The 20,677-nt window shown below is 39.2% G+C and overlaps 1 protein-coding gene and 1 non-coding gene across 3 annotated transcripts in view; both read right to left on the bottom strand.

Annotated features, from left to right (window-relative positions):
• LOC126162478 (ATP-binding cassette sub-family C member 4-like) overlaps positions 1-20,677 on the bottom strand; it is a 290,715-nt gene that overhangs the window by 26,845 nt on the left and 243,193 nt on the right. For both annotated transcript variants that reach the window (XM_049919019.1, XM_049919020.1), the window contains 9 exons: positions 13,102-13,212; positions 8,897-9,106; positions 8,073-8,359; positions 7,455-7,638; positions 7,031-7,174; positions 3,201-3,406; positions 1,301-1,664; positions 1,021-1,171; positions 571-677 (listed from right to left, as the gene is read on the bottom strand). In XM_049919019.1, coding sequence (XP_049774976.1) covers positions 571-677; positions 1,021-1,171; positions 1,301-1,664; positions 3,201-3,406; positions 7,031-7,174; positions 7,455-7,638; positions 8,073-8,359; positions 8,897-9,106; positions 13,102-13,212 — 1,764 coding nt within the window. The remainder of the gene's footprint in view (positions 1-570; positions 678-1,020; positions 1,172-1,300; positions 1,665-3,200; positions 3,407-7,030; positions 7,175-7,454; positions 7,639-8,072; positions 8,360-8,896; positions 9,107-13,101; positions 13,213-20,677) is intronic.
• On the bottom strand, positions 10,496-10,569 carry Trnas-cga (transfer RNA serine (anticodon CGA)). The gene has a single exon. It is a non-coding gene; the product is annotated as a tRNA-Ser (tRNA).

Here is a 20,677-nt window from a genome sequence, read left to right as displayed (position 1 = left end):
AAAGTAGTTGGCTAGATGATAATTTTGTTTACTTCTAACTTGTTTCAAATTATTCTATCACATAACCATCCAACATCATGAAACCTTTTGAAAAATGGGAAGCTGTGTGATTTTGCTAATTATAAAATTAATGAGTTTTTTTCTGTTTGGAATCTTCCCACGTTTAAGTTCAAAAGATAAAAATTATATCTTAACACAAAATTCATTTGTGAAGGAAGTGAAATATTACATATATCTGTTTCATAGTTTGGACACCAGCAAAATGTCTCATTTTTTCAGAGTATAAATAAAGTTACTGCTTGATGGGTACAAACATTTAAAATAACTTGACCTATTGAGAAATGAGTCCTTGTCATGTTCTACTATTCTTTTTGTATGTGTGTTACAAAACTACAGTTTACTATTAGTCAAATTATTCCATGTAGGATATGCTTAATTATATCCTGCTTTATACACCTGATGATTTTCCTTTAAGACAAACTAAAAAAGATCAATTATTCCTGCTGTTAAACATGTTTTCCCCCTTTCAAGAAATTAGTTCTAAAAGCTTTTGTTGATATTTCTACTTACTTGGTGGCTGTCAAATTCTTTTCTCACTATATCCTGTGTGCCAGATGCCCTTATTGTAGTGAGTCCATTTAATGAGTCCGAAAGATGGGAGAAAACAGGACTCCGTGCTGTTGGAAAGAAACAATGGTTTTTGTCATAGTGTCAAAATGGTTCCACTCAATTTTGTTTAAGATGTCTTAAACAAAGTCTCTATAATAGTTTATTGTAAGATGTAAAACAACAAACTGACTGATATGAATGCTGTTCATATTAAACTAGCTGTAGAATCTTTTTGTTATTGATTTAAAACATTGTATGTCTCAGGTGAAATTTGCCAGTGTATGTTGACATCCATGCACAGGAACAAAACTGTGATAAACAAAACTTTCAATGAAGAGAATTTGTAAAGCATATACTGATTTATTGTTACATATATTTCAAAATGTTAGAAATTCATAGGCACAGACTTACTTATTCCTTCAAGTCTCTTCACATTTCGTGCTGTTGACATAAATACGCACGAGATAAGATAGAATATGGTGCCAATCACGACCATTGGAAGCACCAACCAGTAGTTTACATACAAAACCATAGCAAATATTCCAGACATAACAAGGAATATCTGAAAATATGTTAAAAATTTGTTAATACAAATCATGCTGGTTCAATATAAGTTTGAATATATGATAGAGTAAATTTGAAATTGTAAGTTGTGGTGTGAATCCACAAATTTGAAAGGTGTTGACTTTACCTGGATTGCTTCAAGAAGTGCTCTTGGAAGAAGTTCATCAATAGCCCCCATGTCCTTTGAAAATCGATTCAAGATTCTGCCAGAAGGATTTGTGTCAAAGAAGCGCATAGCTCCACGAAGAATAGAATCAAACATGCGGTCGTGTAGTCTCATTGATGCATTCATACAAAGTTTGTAGAACAGCATTGACCGTGAGATGGTGAGGAGGATGCATGCTAACACAACCCCTCCATAAATACCGATGGATGTGGTTTTTGAGAACATAACAGGCACCTGATCATGTGTATTGTACTCTGTTGCTACTAATGTGCCATTCACAAAAAACTCGTATACAGGTTGACGTCGCTTTGCCTCTTCACGTGTCCTGCAACATTTTAAGCTTTTGCTAGTAATCAAAACATATGACTATATTTTTATATTAGTTAATCAACAAAGGGATAATAATTTTTTAACAGAATTATTGTTTTAAAAAAGTAAGAGAAGGAGTTAAACAACAATATATTTTTTGCTTCCCAAGTGTAATACTCTCTCTTTAACATGTGGAAGTATGGAAGTACAGCTGTTAATTTTCTACTAAATACATGAATAAACAACTAAAGAAAAGTATGAATGAAAATTAATTGTTCGTGTCATTGACACCTATTTTGCTTCTGTGGTATTGCAGTGCCTGTGTTATTCAGAATCATATTGCAGAGTTCTGTTGGACATGCATGCATGCCCAAAGGAACAGGCAGTACAACGACTACAGCCATTTTGGATGCATCAAATGTATTCACAGCTACGAATATGGCCAACCATCAGCTGTAGAACAGAATGGCAACAGTGAAAATTTGCGAAGGAGGGGGCTTGAACTTGGATTTTCCACTTACAGCGAGCCTTACCATTTGTCTGTCCATGCCCAACTCACAGAGAGACCCAAACTTCCATATGTTGTCAACCGTTTGTCTACAGCCACATTCATACATTCATTATGTGTATTCCCATACAGGAGGCACATTTTACCTGAAAGTCGCTTGCCTGGTTTTGGGGCATAAATACGATATTGCAGTCAATGTGTTATTCTGAATTATGATGAAAAGTTCCTTTGGATCCACCCTATAGATCAACGATAGTTTGTCTGGAACACTAACCAGCCCGACAGTTCTCTATACTCGTTACAGCAAATTCTGGGCTGGTCCAGTCGTAAATGGTTGTGACAAAAAGGGCATTCTACCAAGAAAGTTAAAGTAAAATGAAATTGATAAATTATGGAAGCAGTGGACCCCACACAATGAGATAAATGCTAGCAAAGTGAGACATGTATTGTCTTAGAGAGTCTTCAGTTATGCATTTTTGGTAACCCTTCTACCATAGAAGAATATACTGGCTTGTGAATTATCCATTGTATTCCTGTGCACCTGCAGCTAAAAAGTGAAGGTAACATTTTATGAATCCATTACAAGTTACTTCCAGTTACACAACACTTCACATTGTTCTGTCATGCATTGTTTCAGATGGTTCAGTGATTTATTATATTAAATGTGTTAAAAAACAGAGGAACATGTGGTTTTATTGTGTGTGTGTGTGTGTGTGTGTGTGTGTGTGTGTGTGTGTGTGTGAGAGAGAGAGAGAGAGAGAGAGAGAGAGAGAGAGAATGGATACACACACTACCATTCGAGTTTCTGCTTCACACACACACACACACACACACACACACACACACACACACACACACACACACACACACACACAATTTTCTCACTACCGATGAATTAAATACATTAAAACTTTGTCACATTCACAGCACTGTGTGCATTTCATAAATCATAGTGAACTGTAATTGTCTGACAGACATTTATTATCCAACTTTCTTAGCCATAAATAAAAAGTCTAGAGTGCTATGTTTTTAGTTTGTACTAACCAATATGTAACCCAGTAGTCAGCACCACTTGTTGCTGTTTGAGCAATGATCAACATAGCTGCAACAAAGAGAAGGAAGCACGCATTTCCACCTGCTCGCAGATATTGTCCATATGCTGTCCAGCTGATACCTCCAGTTGTTCGGATCTCCTTGTTCTCTACAGGACCTCGCAAGTTCTTGACATCTTCTTCTTCTTGGGTGCGACTCTGAAAAAGTTGTTAGTTGAAATATTTTGTATATTGCATCTGATTATACTGAAATAATTCCGTTGTTCTCAACCATCTTTCATAGTGTGAATTTATTTAGAGAAAGATAAACAAACTAGAATCACTGAGGGGACAGAAATTGGCAGTATTAAAAAAAAATTTCCAAGTAAGGAAAAGATAACAAAATATGTTGCAACATATAAAGGACAGATCCAAAGAGAAATTTTAAAAATGTACAGGAATGAGAAGATAATGATAAAAATAAGAAATATGTTGGAGAAGTGATGGTAAACAATATGCAAGATTAACACAAATTGTGAACAGGTGGGGGCAAGAGCTGATTGCTGTCCATGTGGCAAATTTCCAGTGTAAAGTTCTGAAATATGAGTGGTAAGAACAAAGAAATTTTTCCAAGTCTCATGTCTTGTGAAGCTGGCACCAATTTCATTCCCATATAGAGTATTTTATGTGTGTTATCAACAGAAATTATGTCACATTCATTCTTAGTGAAATCATATGGATCACCCTTTTGAAATAAAAAGGTAAAGAAATTGTTGTACTGATGGACCTTCTGTTCATGTAACAAAAGTAAGTTGCGGAGGACCCATGGCTTTATCAGGAAGTTGTATGAGAAAATAGTGAGACAGCAAAAATTCCTCTGTATGGTGTGAGTGGAATGGTTAACTCCAACACACAAACAATTTGCTGCATTCTTTGTCATAACGTTAGAGTTAGGAGTTTTTTCTTATTGTGATAAGTTGTTAATAACATAACAGCATATTTCATAAGGGCATATATGTTTTGTGTAATGATATGTACAAGTTAGTTAATTGCTTGTACCAAGGATCATACTCAAATACATGTTATGATATGGAATACAAATGTAACTGCGTACTGTCCAATTACAATGTTTTCCCAGTAAAAATGTGTTAACTGTTTCTCGTATCGCAGGGACAGGCAAGTACACTGCACACATGCAGATCTTTGTCATCTGACTACACACTTCACCACTACCATGCCACACTGTACGAGTGGGAAGATGTGAAAATTGCAAATGTGCCACATTGTATTAGATGGAAATGCAGTCATGCAAGGAACACTGAATAAGTTGCATGTGGTTGATTTCATATTATGCTATATTAGGAAAGTCAAAAATCAGAAGCTCTGTACAGCTGATCATGAAGAGCAATATACATTGTTATTGATTGTTGGTACAGAATAATACGCCCACAAAAATAAAAATAAATAAAACTTGGTTTGCATCTGGATTATACCAGCAATATTTTGTGGGCCACATTGCTTCCTGTAACATTCTTACAACTGTTACACTTAGGTACAGAAAGAGATGCAAAAACAAATAGTTTGTATAGCACACTGTCAGAGGTGGAACAATTGTTTCTTTCATATGTAGTTAGAATCAAATTTAATAATTTAGAACTACTCTCAATGCTGCAGTGGCTACATATCTCAACGACACAGATCACAAAACAAATTGTCAGTTATTATTTAATTCTTTGATTTGTGAAGACATAATAAAATTTATATCTGGCCCAACTGTTTGTACATGGACGTATACAGACCATTTAGAAGATTTTCATTACCCAGTTGCTACATAATTGTGACTTGTTTAGCTTCATTGTCGAGAAAAAGATGTTTTGCATGTATGTACCACTGTAATAATCAAATATTACATTTCTCAATATTAGTGTGCAAGCACATGCTTCTATCTATACAGAATTTATTATTTCTTCCTTTTATGTATCATACTTCTTTTGTATGAATGTGACAATTCCTCCTATATCCATACTGGATCTAGAGGAATAAGCAGCTAATTTAGAAACCTATTAACATTTTCTATAGCTATGGTTATATGCTGTTCCGACAGACAAATGAAATCAATTTTTTCGAACTACTAGAGTCTTTTGAGTAAATTAACAACTCATTTACTTTATTTGTTACTCCCTAATAGTATGTAGTCTGCCTCCAAGACACAGTGGTCAGAGTGCTACTACATAGAGGATCTGATTTGGTTCCCGGTACTGTCATGGATTTTTCCTTGGTTAGAGGACTGGAACAGGGTTCATTCAGCTTCATGCTGTCAATTGAGAAGCTGCCTGAGTGAGAAGTAGCAGCTTAAAGGTCTAGGAACTCGACGACAGGTAGGAGAGTGGTGTGCTGGCCCCCTGTTGCATACAAACGATCCCACCAGCGGAGGATAACATGGCAGCCGGTCATTCCCGATTGGCCTCTCTGGCCCAGGATGTGTAGCTTAGCTTTTAACACACTAACAAAGCAAAGTTGCTTCACTTCTACTCTACTATTGTAAGATGAATGGGAGTCTCTGTCAGTTTAATTTCTTTTAATACTGCCCGTGTGCATTTTGAATTTGACCTTAAAAATCAATGTCTCATCTGACTCCAGTAACCACAGCAGCGATTTGGCTTTGTATTGTAGGTGTGCACCTTATGGTTTTTGCTAATAGATGTTCTAACTTGTCTGTAAACTTCCTATTAGGATATCTAGTATGGTACGTTTTTACTGACATCTACAAGAGGTATCTGAGTGTACATCACATATTACTCTTAGTGCAAACTTTTGGATGATGAAAGTTTATTTCCTCTGATGTGCATCCTCCAGTTTATAAATCACAAACAAGGCAAAAGCTGTTGTACTGGTGCACTACAAAGATATTTGCAACATCTTATTTCCAACTAAAGCGATTAGAAACAGGATCATCAACATTTTGAATATGAATTTCTGTTTACTGATAATGGAAATTCCTGGCTGGAAAACCACATAAAATAAGGAAAAGGCAACCATTTCCCTACAACATACCAGTGTGTGACAGACAGAAAAACATGATACAAAACAGTTAACACTAGCTTTTGAGCTCTTGCTCTTTTTCTGGTATGAGTACACACACAACCAAATGGACACAAAAATATACATGTAAGAAGTAGTGGTGAGATTGATTATTGAATCTCAGTTACTGTAAGCAGTTGCCTCAGTAGATGAATGTGAGGAGGGAGTAGGGAAGGATGCCAAGGTTAGGAGGGGGTACCTGCTTGGTTAGCCGTGCAGTCTAACACACTGATTTCCAGGTGCCAAGGCATGCATGTCCCTAGCATGAATCTGCCCAGTGGATTAGTGTCAAGGTCCGGTGTGCCGGCAAGTCTATGGACAGTTTTTAAGGCGGTTTTCCATCTGCCTCAGTGAATGCGGGCTGGTTCCCCTTATTCCGCCTCAGTTACATTATGTTGGCAATTGCCGTGCAAACACTTTCTCCACGTACGCGTACACCATAATTACTGTACCACACAATCACTGGGGTTACACTTGTCTGGTGTGAGACGTTCGCGGGGCGGGGGGTCCACTGGGGGCTGAACCACACAATAACCCAGGGTACTGTGTGGGGCAGCGGTAAAACAGAGAATAGTACCATGTAAAAATGGTGCATTACCTATAGAACTTATTACAATTATATGTGCAGAATGGGCCAGTAGTGTTTTGCTTGAAATGTTGGTCAAGAAGGTAACAGATATTTCAAGCATAATGAATTCCCCATTGATTCAATATAGTTCACCATTCTCAACTACTTCTAGAAACATTTATCAGGAAACTCACAGTTGTTGACATTTCAGAGACAAGTCTCTGCCTTTTGGGTGGTTCATCATCAGGCTTCTCTTCTTCATTCCCAGCCAGCAGCTTTGCAAAATTCAGGCCACTACGTTGCATCTCAGCAAATGTACCTTTATTTTCAATACGACCCTGCAAAAACAATTTTTTTACCATTTAAGTCTGTCTGTCAAAGTTTCTTACAACTAAAGTCTAGCCTGTATCAAATACAACTCTCACTTTTCAACAGTACAAGTTACAAAAATCAGCCTTATTCTTTAATATCTTACATTATTTTCTGTAATGTTTTTGCTGTCTCTGCATATTTATAGCTATAATATTAGCAATAGTGTGTACATTACACATAACCAACTTTACAGCTGTTCTTGCAACTTCTCTTACATTAGATATGTATTCATTCATAGGTGCTTACGTTGTTCAGAATGACAATGATGTCAGCATCTTGAAGGTACTGCAACTGGTGAGTAACCAAAATCCGTGTTTTATTTGCAAGGTAAGAGTTTATGCATTCATCAAAGAGATGTTTTCCAACATGAGTATCGACAGCTGAGAGAGGGTCATCCAATAAGTAGATGTCTGCATTGCGGTACACAGCTCTGGGAAAAAAGTGTCCGTTGTTGGCCTTTACATGAAATAGATGATCAAATATCATGTTAAAATAATGTTACATTATTCTGTCTTCTTTTTGGATGACAATGTTGAAGGAACACATATGCACCCATACCCACCAACCATATTAGATATATTCTAGAGTATGTCCTTCAGCTGTGTTGATATTCTTGGAGGTATTGAGATGAAATTAATATGTATAAAATTTTAATACAACTTTTCTGTAAACAAACCTGTTTAGTAGTTAAATGAAAAAAAAATCATGGTAAGGATATACTCTGTTCACTAATACAAGCAATTTATTTTATGAATAACTGGATGTGCTGCAACATTATTCATAAGATTCTTGCCAGGATGAACTACATATTTAGTATTAAGTGCATTCCAAAAGAGTGACAGAAACTTTATTGTAATGTAGTACCTTGCCAGATTAATTCTTGCCCTCTGACCACCACTTAGAGAAATTCCTTTCTCTCCTACAAGAGTACGATCTCCATACGGCAGCATCTCAAAGTCTCTTTTCAAAGCACACACTCGCACTACCTCACGGTATTTCTCTGGGTGATATGGCTGTCCAAAAAGAATGTTTTGGCGAACCGACCCAACAAAAATCCATGGTTCCTGGCAGGCATATGCAATAGATCCTCCAGTGATCATATGACCTGTCTTGAGAGGTAGTTCACCCAGGACAGCATGTAGCAGAGAACTCTGTGGACATTAACAGTGATTCTGTATGCAAATATCTGTTCAAATATGTGTTATTGTTTTATTATTTTATGAATAAAACAATCTAGATAGTATTTTCTTTAACTGTTGTGATTGGTGTTGACCAAATTATCTCATCTTCTGATGTAAACTAAAATAAAGGACTGTTGCCACCATTGGCGTCAGCTGATGTGCATTGTTACAACTTACAACAGTGCACATGAACTGATGCCAGAGGTAGCAATAATCCTTTTTTTTGTTTGTATATGAAGATGGAATCTTTCCTGGGAATTTTGAAACGCAGTACAAGTGTGTAATAAGATGGACTGATATTGTGAATGATTGATCATAGGAAATACATGTTGTGTTATTTTCTAACAAGGAAGCAATGAAGATGTGAATGCACTACAAATGCATTTGGAAAGCAGAAAAGTACAATAAGGTGACAGAAGGATGTGATAGTAATATATAATGGACAATGAGAAGAAGGTACCTGATAATTAAAAGTTGTTTTGCATGACACTTCTTGCGAAAACTCACCTTTCCAGAACCAACAGGTCCTATAACAGCACACAGCTGTCCTGGTTTGACAGTTAGATTGATGTCACTCAGTGTGTCATTCTGTGAAATACGGCTCCATCGTGCACTTGCATCTACCAGCTGCACACCTGTTGGTGCCATCTTTCGTGTCAGTGTGGTATTGGCATTTGGCTCTGGCAACCCATCATTTTCATCCAGAAGCAGAAATCTCTGTGAAAAAAGAATACCCATCATAGCAATTTTCCAATTACCTGTAGGAAATTGTGGAGAAAGAGTTCAAGAGTTTGCAGTTAAAGAGCCATCTTATATGATCTCACTACTATATGAGCATCACTAATAATTTGGGAAATTTCATATTACCGTCTTGAGCTGCTGGTAAAATACTTTTTAGTATGACTGTGTACACTCTCTTGCACAGCTTTTACAGACTGATCATGTAATTTATGTTATGATATGATGACAGTGTAACATTCATGGTTTCATCCCTGGTTGGTAATGATTTTATATTTTGCTGAACATGACACCATGAATACTTTTATGAATCTGATGATGGTCAGATGACAGAAACTGATAAGAAGTATTTTATCAGCAGCTCAAGGTGGTAATATGCCATTTTTCAAATGTATAAGAGCTATGGGGAACCACATCCTGAAAATATATTGGGATACTAATAGCTTACTTATTTATATTTTTATAACAAAATGTTAATGTACGTTTACTGTGTTCATTTTATCTACAATTAGAAAATGAAATGTGGTGAAAACATGACATATTTATACTCTGTGTGTTGCCGTAGTGCAACTATATGATTCAGGCTGCACACTCACAAATCTGTTTCGCCCTTATGCGAAATAAATTTTATACATGAACAGTTTCTTTTTAGCAAGCAGTCTGCTTTTGGTGTGCATACAGTACTTGATGTGAATCTTCTGCTTTTCTACTAAGTGACTGATTGTATCTATGCTTTGCATTAGTCTGTTGAAAATATAATATTTTATAGTACAGTTGAGGATCTTCCATCTTACACTGTTCATTTGTGGCAACAGTTAGTATTATTTCATACAATAGATACTGACACTAAAGCTTTTTGACGTAAGATTTTCATAAGAGGAATATGATGATGGCAGAGTTCATATTCACAGATAAGCGTACTGAATTAGTATGAAAAAAGTTGCTGATGAATATTCTCAGCACTCCTCATATACTGCAGGACAGTTATTAGCAGTCAGAAAGGTCACTCGGTGATACTGCTGCCCATATAAAGCAGAAACTTTGTGTCCCTCATCTTTTACCATATTTTAAGCTGTGTGGCTAGTCATTTATACCTCTTATCTATACTGTATGACTTTCCATCTTTTCCTTGGTTGCTCCAGTGGTCTTCAGCCCATTTTCTGATATGCATATATCACTCTGGGAATACGAGTATGGTGAATTCTGTCTAAAGGATTTATCCCTTTTGGTTCCATCTGTGTTCTTTTAAACTCAGTGTTTATAACTCAATCCTTATTTCTGCATTTTGTATCTTTACTTTCTTGCATACCCAATTGTTATGCTCATAAACTCATTGATGCTGAAACTTCCTGGCAGATTAAAACTGTGTGCACCGACCGAGACTCGAACTCGGGACCTTTGCCTTTCGCGGGCAAGCGCTCTACCAACTGAGCTACCGAAGCACGACTCACGCTCGGTCCTCACAGCTTTACTTCTGCCAGTATCTCGTCTCCCACCTTCCAAACTTTACAGAAGCTCTCCTGCGAACCTTGCAGAACTAGCACTCCTGAAAGAAAGGATATTGCGGAGACATGGCTTAGCCACAGCCTGGGGGATGTTTCCAGAATGATTGATGCTGTCTGTAATCTTATTTACTCCTCTTTCTTCGGCATTTGTACTTCACTTCTGGTGGCATGAGATGAATAGTCATGGTTTCTGCTTCTAAATTGTAGAATTTTGTCTTTGTCACTCTTTATATTTATTTTACAACCTGAGACCATTCTCCCTTTTATGTGTTCTCTGTCATCCTGTAGTCCAATCCGTTATAGATTACACACATTTAAGCAATAAAGGTCACCAACACTGATGAATAATTCTTGTGCTCTTTTTGTAGGTGACTGGGACATCCGTTTCCGCTTATGAGAATACTTCTCTGCTTAAGTTTAGTGGTAAATTATAGTGGGAAGGGCAGAGCTAAGTTGGTTGAAAATGCTGTGAAAGGCCTGAGACGGATTTGGTAAGGATTTGGAGCCCTGCTGCATATTAGGGATGGCACTTGTTCCTCAACACCATTAACACTGGCACCTATATGTCACTCATTTTTAAATTGGTATGACAACTGAATGGTATTTCAGTGCTTTTCCTATGTGAGAGGACATTTGACAGCAGAGATAATTATTTGGTTTCCTTTTAATGTTGTCATTTTTTATCCTTGTGTCATCACATATCTGCATGCTACAGTGGTCCTAATTGTGTTAATGTGTTAATAAAATTTCTTAATTGTTTTGTGAGATTGCACAGTAGTTTGGAGCATTCAAATATTTTCCTTATGACAGCCAAGCATACTTTAGTTAAATTCTACATTTCTATACACTGCTGTGTGTTCTATTTTGTATTATTATTTTAGAAGTTTATACAGTAGGGTTTATGTCAGCTTTAACATGCTTGGGTAGTCGCATGCATTAGCATGCTGCTTCCTGGAGTCAGCATGCCAGCCAGCCTGGTTGTGTTTTTCGGTGGTTTCACACATCCAACTACGAAAATATGATGCTGGTATCCATGTTCCTCCTCAGTTACATGATTCAAAAACACTTTAAAATGTTCACACACTTTCACATGGGATAAGACTAGATGCAGAGATGTAGTACATGGGGTGTGAGAACCAGAAGGGCATCCACAACATCTCCAAATCCAAATTAACATTCTGATCCTGTAGAGACACAGGATAAGGCCAGGAGAAAGAAGGCAGTCTCAGACACCCTTAACTACTGTTCTGGATACAATTTTTTATATACTGTAGCTTGATCAGCTATCTGTCTGAAGTTGAGTTCAAGTTACATTATTTGTGAATGAGAAATGCCAAGGCTACATTATTACCGAGTTTACGTAACTTGCAAATTTGTGCTTGTTTTTGTAACTTTCTGTATCTTAAATGGATACTGTAATGCCATCAGTTTTATGTTTGTAACAATGTATAAGGGGTGATCAAAATGTTTCATTTGTCAGCATTGCTACAGCATATATGCTACACAGCATGACTTTGATGTGGGTATATAAGCACTGACATGTGGACCAGGGATTAGTTTGGCATTTGTGTGTTTCCAATGTGCATTAGTAGAAACAAGAACTATGCTATTATTACGAAATGTGTCCAGACAGGACCAACATACACTTACACTTTTCTTGCCAGTCAAAAAGTGGGAGACTTTCGAGCAGCCATCCTATGTCCTGATCTCTAACCATGCAATTATCACACCTTCAGTTCCTTAAAAAAGGCCTTGAAGGGTCGACAATTCTGTTGGACGAGGATGTACAGCAGGCAGTTACAGACTTCTTCACACAGTAGGACACATTCTTTTACCAAATGGATGTCTTCAGCCTGGTGCATCACTGGGATTATTGCCTCAATGCTCATGGTGATTTTGCCTGATTGGCATATCGATTCAGGACTTTGAACGGGAACTTTTTGATCATCCCGCATAGTTGAGAGTTAAACATCTGATCTGCTATTCTGCCTGTGGAGACAGTGTAGAAATTAACAAGTCCATTTGGCCAGGGGTCCACAAGGAATTCGGCTGCAGACTTTTTGCAGGGACCGTATCAGTATTTGCCTGAAGTGATTCGGAGTAACGACGGTATAACAATGAACAGTAACTTTTTTTGTGTGTGGGGGTGGGGGGATGAGCGGGATAAACCGTGTCCACAGAATAGCATTAATCGGCTGGAATCTAAAGGCGACAATAAAATGTTGTCCTGTTGTGGAAAACGTTTGTCAACGTCAGGCTCTTTGGTCAGTGGAATTATTCATCTAGACTACAGGTATGTAATCTAAGGATTGAGAATATTAGAGAACGGACACGAGATCGTGTAAAATGAATAAATTTCGTTTTGAATTGGACTGGAGCTTTCCATCGCACGCTCGTTTCGCTCTGGAGCGGTTGACTGCTGGAAGTTGCCTTCTACTAACCTGGTTTATCCAAGGCGAGAATTCTTACCTGTAAGCGTCTGATGGTGACGTAGGTTTCAGCTGCATTCGCCACGGCCAGAGAATAAAAGGACGCCATCGTTTGGTTCAGCACGTTGTAGAATTGCGCCATTGCAAAGACCTGAAAACATTACGTTTATTAAAGAACACATACACCATGACTTTCACGATTAAAGGAATCGCAACGTGTAACGATTTCAGCTAACTTCATCATAAACAGGTCACGTTCGTTTCTCTGAGACTCAGAAACACTACACGTGTTGCACAAGTTGTAGAAACTTCAGTACACTTCTCGAGGTTCGTAGCAATTGACACACTTGTCTTTGTTTGGAAGCAAACGAGAGAGAGCTGAAATCAGCAGGACCGGTTCTGCGGATTTTGCAAACAAGGCACTGACGTTATCATAAAATTTTACGATATATTTCGCGTACCGTGACGTACACAGTTTCCGAGTATTTTGCCGCATGGTCTCTCCTCATAAATTGTAAAATGCGTGCCTTGTTGTCGATTTTTTTACTCGGTAGACAGAAAAGGAGCAGAGAAGAAGGCACGACTAACTTCACAGTTGTATCTTACATTTTACAAACTTGTTCGAGGTTTAATGTGCCATCAGCATTGAAATAACTAATATGCCACTGATTTTCTGCGTTTTGCGCAAGCAGTCTGTTATGCATCCACTTTTTTACTCGGGGGTTTGTGCCGTGTTTATTGTGATGAAAAGGCACAGAAAAAGAAAACACAGATGCGACCGTGGATGAAAAAGTATCTAAGTGACAAAGATTCGAGAACTAGATAGTGGCGGTGACGTTTTGTTTGCAAGTTTCAGGAGGTCACATCGAGATTTTGGATTTTCTGCGTGGGAAACTGCAGCGATAAGGCTGGAAGTAACGTTTCGGTAGCTGGCAGTCGGCTACGTATATACCCATCTGAACTATTTTATTCACATTTCAAAACATAGCAGTGCAGTAGTTATTCCTGCAACTGAGAAATACCTATAGGAGCATCCAAGACTTTAGCTGTAGATTGATTGGCTTTCAATACTACGTCATTTGTATTTTTTTCTATAAAAAGTTTGCTTGCACAACGTTAATCATAAAAAAACATCCTCGGACTCGACAAATTCGGAAATGTCACAGACCCCGGAATCCACTAGAATGGATGTTGCATTTTCCAGTTTTGTATGTTTTGCATGATCAATGTCCTTCATTTTAATTTCCTGTAGTTTGTCGAGGAGCTACACATTCTGGAACTTTTCTTTTGTTCAGATGTAAGGCTCCTCAACTAATGTGCTATTAAGTCTATTCGTCGACAGTATTAATATACACTTTATATAAATTTGTAGGCTTCTTGTTCTCTGTTTCCCTACTTCGAAACTTATCTTGTTCTTTATATCTATATGATCAGAGGCTTTTTATCTAATACTTCACTTTCAGGGCATCACATCTTTTTTCCAAGTAATCTTCAGGAGTGGCGTTCCGTATGACTAGTCTTTGTCTGTGATCATCTGTAACTTTCAGCGTGCTTTCTTTGGAGTCAACAGACGTTATTGGACATAAATCATCTTAAAGTTGTGTCTCATAATACAATACGAAGTACCTGAAAAAATCGAAAAGAGTACCTCGATTTGATAATGCATTTTCACAAAATTACTTAATTTTCAAGTCAGTAGAGCCCCATTTCTCTTCACCGTATAGAAAACAGGAAATTTGCTTACTCGAGTAATGAACAATATTCTCTACGAGGCCACTGTCACCTAAAAACATAGATAAAAACTACTGTAAAATTTTTCTTGTGGTAAAAACTGTCAGATGAAATTCCAGCCCCTCAAATTTAGCAATCAATGTGGACTTTTCGCTTAATCGTTCTTGTCCACTAAATAGTACCTGGTATCATACTGCTAAATCCGAGATGAGTTTTTGTCATTCTTTGCCCGTTCTTTTCTTCGATGGATAAAAGATTTCTAAGCTGTTCTGGATTCTGAAGTCTTAACAAGCTATTGTTGGTGTAGAGAATCTGGACGTTCGTGTGCGTGTGTGTGTGTGTGTGTGTGTGTGTGTGTGTGTGTGTGTGTGTGTGTTTTCTCACCATAATACAGCATGTAACCTTTCCCTCAAGTACCTATGTAATTATAATAGCATCACATACACTGGTGACTCAGACATTATAACCAACTGTTTGGTAGTGCTTTGGGCCACCTGTGGATGTAAAACATCAACGACTGTGAGTGATACGGTAGGTTTCCGGAGGCATGTGGCACCAGATGTCTTACACACAGGTAACACAATTTCAGAAAATTACGGGCCAGATGTGTTGCATATGATTCAGACCAGGCGAATTGGTGGCTAGGACATTAACGTCAGATCCCTCGTGACACGAACAGTTATCCTGTTGAAAGATGCTATCGCCTTTGGTGAAGACATCAAGCATGAAGTGATGCAGATAGTCCGCAATAATGTTCACGGAATTCGCAGCACACATGCTGCCTCCGATTAGTATCATAGGTTCCTTGGAAGCGCGGGTGAATGCCCCCTGTAACCTGTAGCATAATGCTGCCCCCACTCCCGCGCTTTCGTGGCGCGACGCGTGTTTCGAGCAGCCATTTGCTCGGGTGATGGCATGTCCGGGCACGGCAGTCGACCTGGTATAAAAAGAAACGTGATTCATCCGACCAGGCGAAATATTTTAATCGACACACGGTCTGATCTCGATGATCCCGTACCAACAGCAATTGTAATGGACGATGGCGTTGGGTCAACATGGGAACACATTTGTGTCTGCTGCAGAGTCTGATGTTCAACAATGTGTGCTGAACGGTGTGCTCTAAATCGCTTGCACCTACGACAACATGTAGTCTGTCATCAGATATGCCACATATAGCAGCCTATACTGCTTTACAGAGGATGAGGAGTTGACGTCCTACACATTGTCGCCTACTCGCGGTTTCACCGTTCCTCAACCACTGTTCACGACAGCAATGCGCAAACAGCAGACCAGCTGCACCATTTCCGACACGCTCGTATCCAGCTACCAAGCCGTAACCATCTGCACTTTGACAAAGTCGCGTGTATCAGTGGATGTCCCCATTTCGTAGCCTAAAAGATACCCCGTTTGGCTCTACTGCACCCATATACTTTCCTTAAGCTGTCCTCACACGGGACGAGTTAGGTGTTGGACATGAGGCGGTACAAGTTTTGGGACGTAGCTTACTGTTATTTCACGGTGAGGAGGAGGAGGAGGAGAAGGCGGCGGAGACATTGTCAGCAACCTTAAACGAAACGTTGAGCCGTATGAGGTAAGAACCTTCTCGATGTCACAAGGGAGACACCACTCTGGATATCGTCATTTAAAGCCCATATTTGATGAAATTTATAGTACTGTGTAACTTGCATCGTGCGAATACATGCTGCTTCAAAGAACCAGTACATTGAGGATCTGTCGATTATACAATTTATTGTAATGAGGGAAACGTCCCATTGGTGGTTAAAGAATTTTCAAATTTGGTTTTTTCATATTGTAAATTTTGTGTCATGAAAGTATGCCGTTTTAATGTAAACGGCACATTAAAGATTCATAGAAAACGCGTTGTTCTTGGTAGTATTTGTTATAATTAAATGTCAGTTAATAACATATCACTAATTAAAGCTTCCGTCATTGCTTCTCCGATCTATAGATTGAACAGTAAGGGAGAAAGATACCATGCCTGGCTTTACACAGTTTTTGATACGAGCTCTTCGTTCTTGGCCTTCCATTCTTATATTTCCTTTTTGGTTCTTGCACATATTGTATATACCCGTCTTTCCCTACACCTTATATCTGTTTTCCAGAATTTTGATCATCTTGCACGATTTTACACTGTTGAGTACGTTTTCTAGGTCGACAAATGCTATAGATGCCCCTTAATATTTCTTAGTGTTGCTTCCATTGCGCAACGTCAGTTAGGTTAGGTTAACGGACTCTAATGTGCCTTTACCTTTCCGAAAATCAAACTGATTGCTATTTAACAGCTCCTCCATTTCATTTTCCATCTTCTGCGCATTATTCTTGATAGCAGTTTGAATGCATGAGCTGTTGATCGTGTGGTAGCTCTCGCACTGATTTTCCTTATTTTATATGGCCGGTAAATCACGCTACAGGGCAGTAGCCTGGATCAAACGGTTGTAGGCAAATGCGTTAATCAATATGCCAACCGGGCACAGCGGCTTTACACAACTGCACCGACAACCCTACCCCGGCGATCTGGTCCAGAGTATCCTTGTGTGAAAAACCACCGAAGGACTGTGAGCCGGTGTATCCTGGCCTTGGTGACGCGTCAGCACTGGGGTCGGGTGACGAGAAATGCGAGCCTGGCTCGATGTCCTCCATGAGGCGCGTGGGCACACGGGCAGCCTGCGTGCGGTCCAAGGTCGCCTGGCGTATCTGCACGCCTGCTGGCCAACCTAGACCAGTCCTAGAGCATACTGCATACTGCTTTGTTTACACACCCCTGTCACAGCGTTAGACGGGCTCGGAGATTCAGCTACTCCCATCTGACTCCGCAAGGCGTCGTGCGGTGTATGGCGAAAGGCACACATTGTACCTGTGTTATTCGCTGCCTCCTTCAGCTATGCCCCCCCCTCCCCTTCCTCCACCGGCCCCGTTTATCGTATTCAATTCTCTGACTTCACTGAGGTGAGAAAAGTCATGGGACCGCAATATGCGCATACACAGATGGCGGTAGTATCGCGTACACAAGGTATGAAGGGGAAGTGCATTGGCAGTGTTGCCATTTGTACTCAGGTGATATATGTGAAAAGATGCCCGGCGTGATTATGGCCCCACGATAGGAAGTAACAGACTTTGAAAGCGAAAGGATAATTGGAGCTAGGTGCACAGGACATTCTGTTTCGGAAATAGTCATAGAATTCAGTATTACGAGATCCACAGTGTCAAGAGTGTGCCGAGAATACCAATTTTGTCATTATCTCAGGCCATGGACAATGCAGTGGCCGAGGCCTCACTTAATGACCGAGAGCAACGACGTTTGCGTAGATTTATCAGTGCTAACAGGCAAGCAACACTGCGTGCAATAACCGCAACATGTGTGACCAACGTATCCATTAGGAGAGTGCGGCGAAATTTGACGTTAATGGGCTGTGGCAGCAGACGACTGGCGCGAGTGCCTTTGCTACAGCACGACATCGCCTGCAGCGCGTCTCCTGGGCTCGTGACCGTGCCGATTATACCCTACACGACTGGAAAACCGTCGCCTGGTCCACGTTCTCAACAAGGCGCTGTGCAAGAGGGTGGTGGTTCGATAGTGGTGTGGGCTGTGTTTATATGAAATGGACTGGGTCCTCTGATCAAATTGAACCGATCATGGACTGGAAACGGTTATGTTCGGCTACTTGGAGAACATTTGCAGCCATTCATGGACTTCATGTTTCCAAAAAACGATGGAATTTTTATGGATGACAATGTGCTATGTCACTGGGATACAACTGTTCGCGGTTGGTTTGAAGAACATTCTGGACAATTCGAACGAATGATTTGGCCACCCAGACCGCCCGACATGAACCCCATCGAACATTTATGGGACATAATCGAGAGGTTACGATTTATTGAGTCCATGACGCGTCGAGTTGCTGGATTACTCTGGGCAAAAGGAGGTCCGACAGGAGATTAGGAGGGATCTCAGGACTTTTTGACGTCAGTATATGTGCGGGTAAGTCTCTGTATGAGTCCGAATTTCTTTATTTTAGCGTCGTGGTCATTCCGCCAGATGTATGCCGGGGGAAATAGTATATTTCATGACTCGTTGCAGAAAATGGGCTCTTGCAATTTTATGAGTAAGTCTCTCCGTGATGCATAATCTCTCTACTGTAACAACACCGTCTGTAGTCAATTGATAGTTCCTATAATATCTTCATGCAGACTAAACCAACCTGTGTCTACTCGTACGGTTTTGCTTTGAATATTTTACGGATTTATTGAATCAAACTTCATAAGAGTTCAAGACCGATGAACAACTCACAAGAATTAGTCGAACGAAGGTTTTGTGCGCGACTGCTTTCGTGCTGGAATTCTACCTCCTTAGAATTCTTCCTTGAGTCTGGTATCTGCATTCAACAAAGCTAGATCTATTTGGTCGTTTCACTTTAAATCCTGAAGGTCACAACTGACTCTCGTTATTGGTCATCGATAGTATGGTCAGAAATGTCGTATCCTTGTGTCTACTTACGCACATTACTTTTTATGTTTGGAATAAGCAATCATGCTTGCACCATGAGCTGACCATGTATAAGTCTCGCTGCATTTCGAAACGAATTTGTAACGATGTCAGCTATTTGTACACAACGGCGTCTCCCTCGCCCTGGCCACACATTCGCTAGTGACAATGCCTTTTGATTAATAACACCGTCATGAGTCCTCTAAGCAAAGAAATCTTGCATATTTCCAAAGAAAAATCACCAAACGGCCATATAGTTTCAGAAGTTGTTATTTTACGTATACGACAAATTTCGGCATTTCATTACTGCTATCTTCAGGCCCCCTATCCACGCCTTGTATAGAGAATCAGATACATCGACGCATGCATAATCGAGCTATCAATACCTGGATTCCGTGAATTTTTTATGGAGTGTGCATTTCGAAGCTTGAGTTCCAGTCCGGCATCGTCTTCACTTATTTATTTATTCGAATAACCCTTTTAAAGGGTACGATAAATCAACTTTGGTTTTGCTTCTTTGTATTTAATTTTAATTGCTCCCAGCCTTCCTTAATCCGTCGAGAGTGTCGTTCCTTTTCTTTGTGGATCTATTTTCTAACTTTTGCAGACCTCTTTCTTTTCTGAAAGCCTGCCTTTTGTATTGCTTCCCTAAAAAGTATTCTGTTATCTATTATGCCCTTTCTAATTCCTGTGTTTTTCATATCTTTGTCAATTTCTGTGAACCATGTGGACTTGGATTTTTAGCTGTTTAGTAAATGGAAGAGCTGCTTGGTTAGTCTGTTATTATACATTCGGTATATGTGGCTATAAAACTAGTCTTCTTTTCCTCATTACATCATTTACCTCTTCCATTTTCAGACAGAGCTCTCTGTTTGATCTTAATGTTTATTCAACGTAACTATTACTTCTTGGTCCCAGTATTTTCCTTAGAATTCTTCTTTCAACTTCTTCCAGTTCTTCAAGGCCCCCAAATCTTGTTAATTTAAGTGTTTCTGCTGCATACAGTGTTTCAGGCCATCCGGTGTTCGATAGTGTCGTAGTTTTATGTGCCCTCTCCATTTTATGTATTCTATTGTCAGTGGCTATTTTTGTTTTGTGTTGCTCGTTAGCCATTATTTAAAAGAGTTTGTGTTAGATATTGCGTTGTTATGAATTTTAAGATTTGGAGGGGCATAATTGATATCTGTCATGAAATATGTTTTTTCAGATGATATTTTTAGTCCTATTTTGTGTGCCTGTTTCTGTAGTTCTGTGATTTGTTCTTTAGCACTATCCAGTGAGGCAGTAATTAATGCCACAACATCTGCAAAAGCTAGATAATCTATGGTGATTTTATTTGGGTTTCTCCCTAGTTGAACACCCTTAGAATCGATGGACTTTC

This window comes from Schistocerca cancellata, chromosome 2 (assembly GCF_023864275.1).
Source record: "Schistocerca cancellata isolate TAMUIC-IGC-003103 chromosome 2, iqSchCanc2.1, whole genome shotgun sequence".
Classification (NCBI taxonomy): domain Eukaryota; kingdom Metazoa; phylum Arthropoda; class Insecta; order Orthoptera; family Acrididae; genus Schistocerca; species Schistocerca cancellata.
Note: the sequence above shows the minus strand (reverse complement) of the source record. Positions and strands in the feature narration are given on the sequence as shown.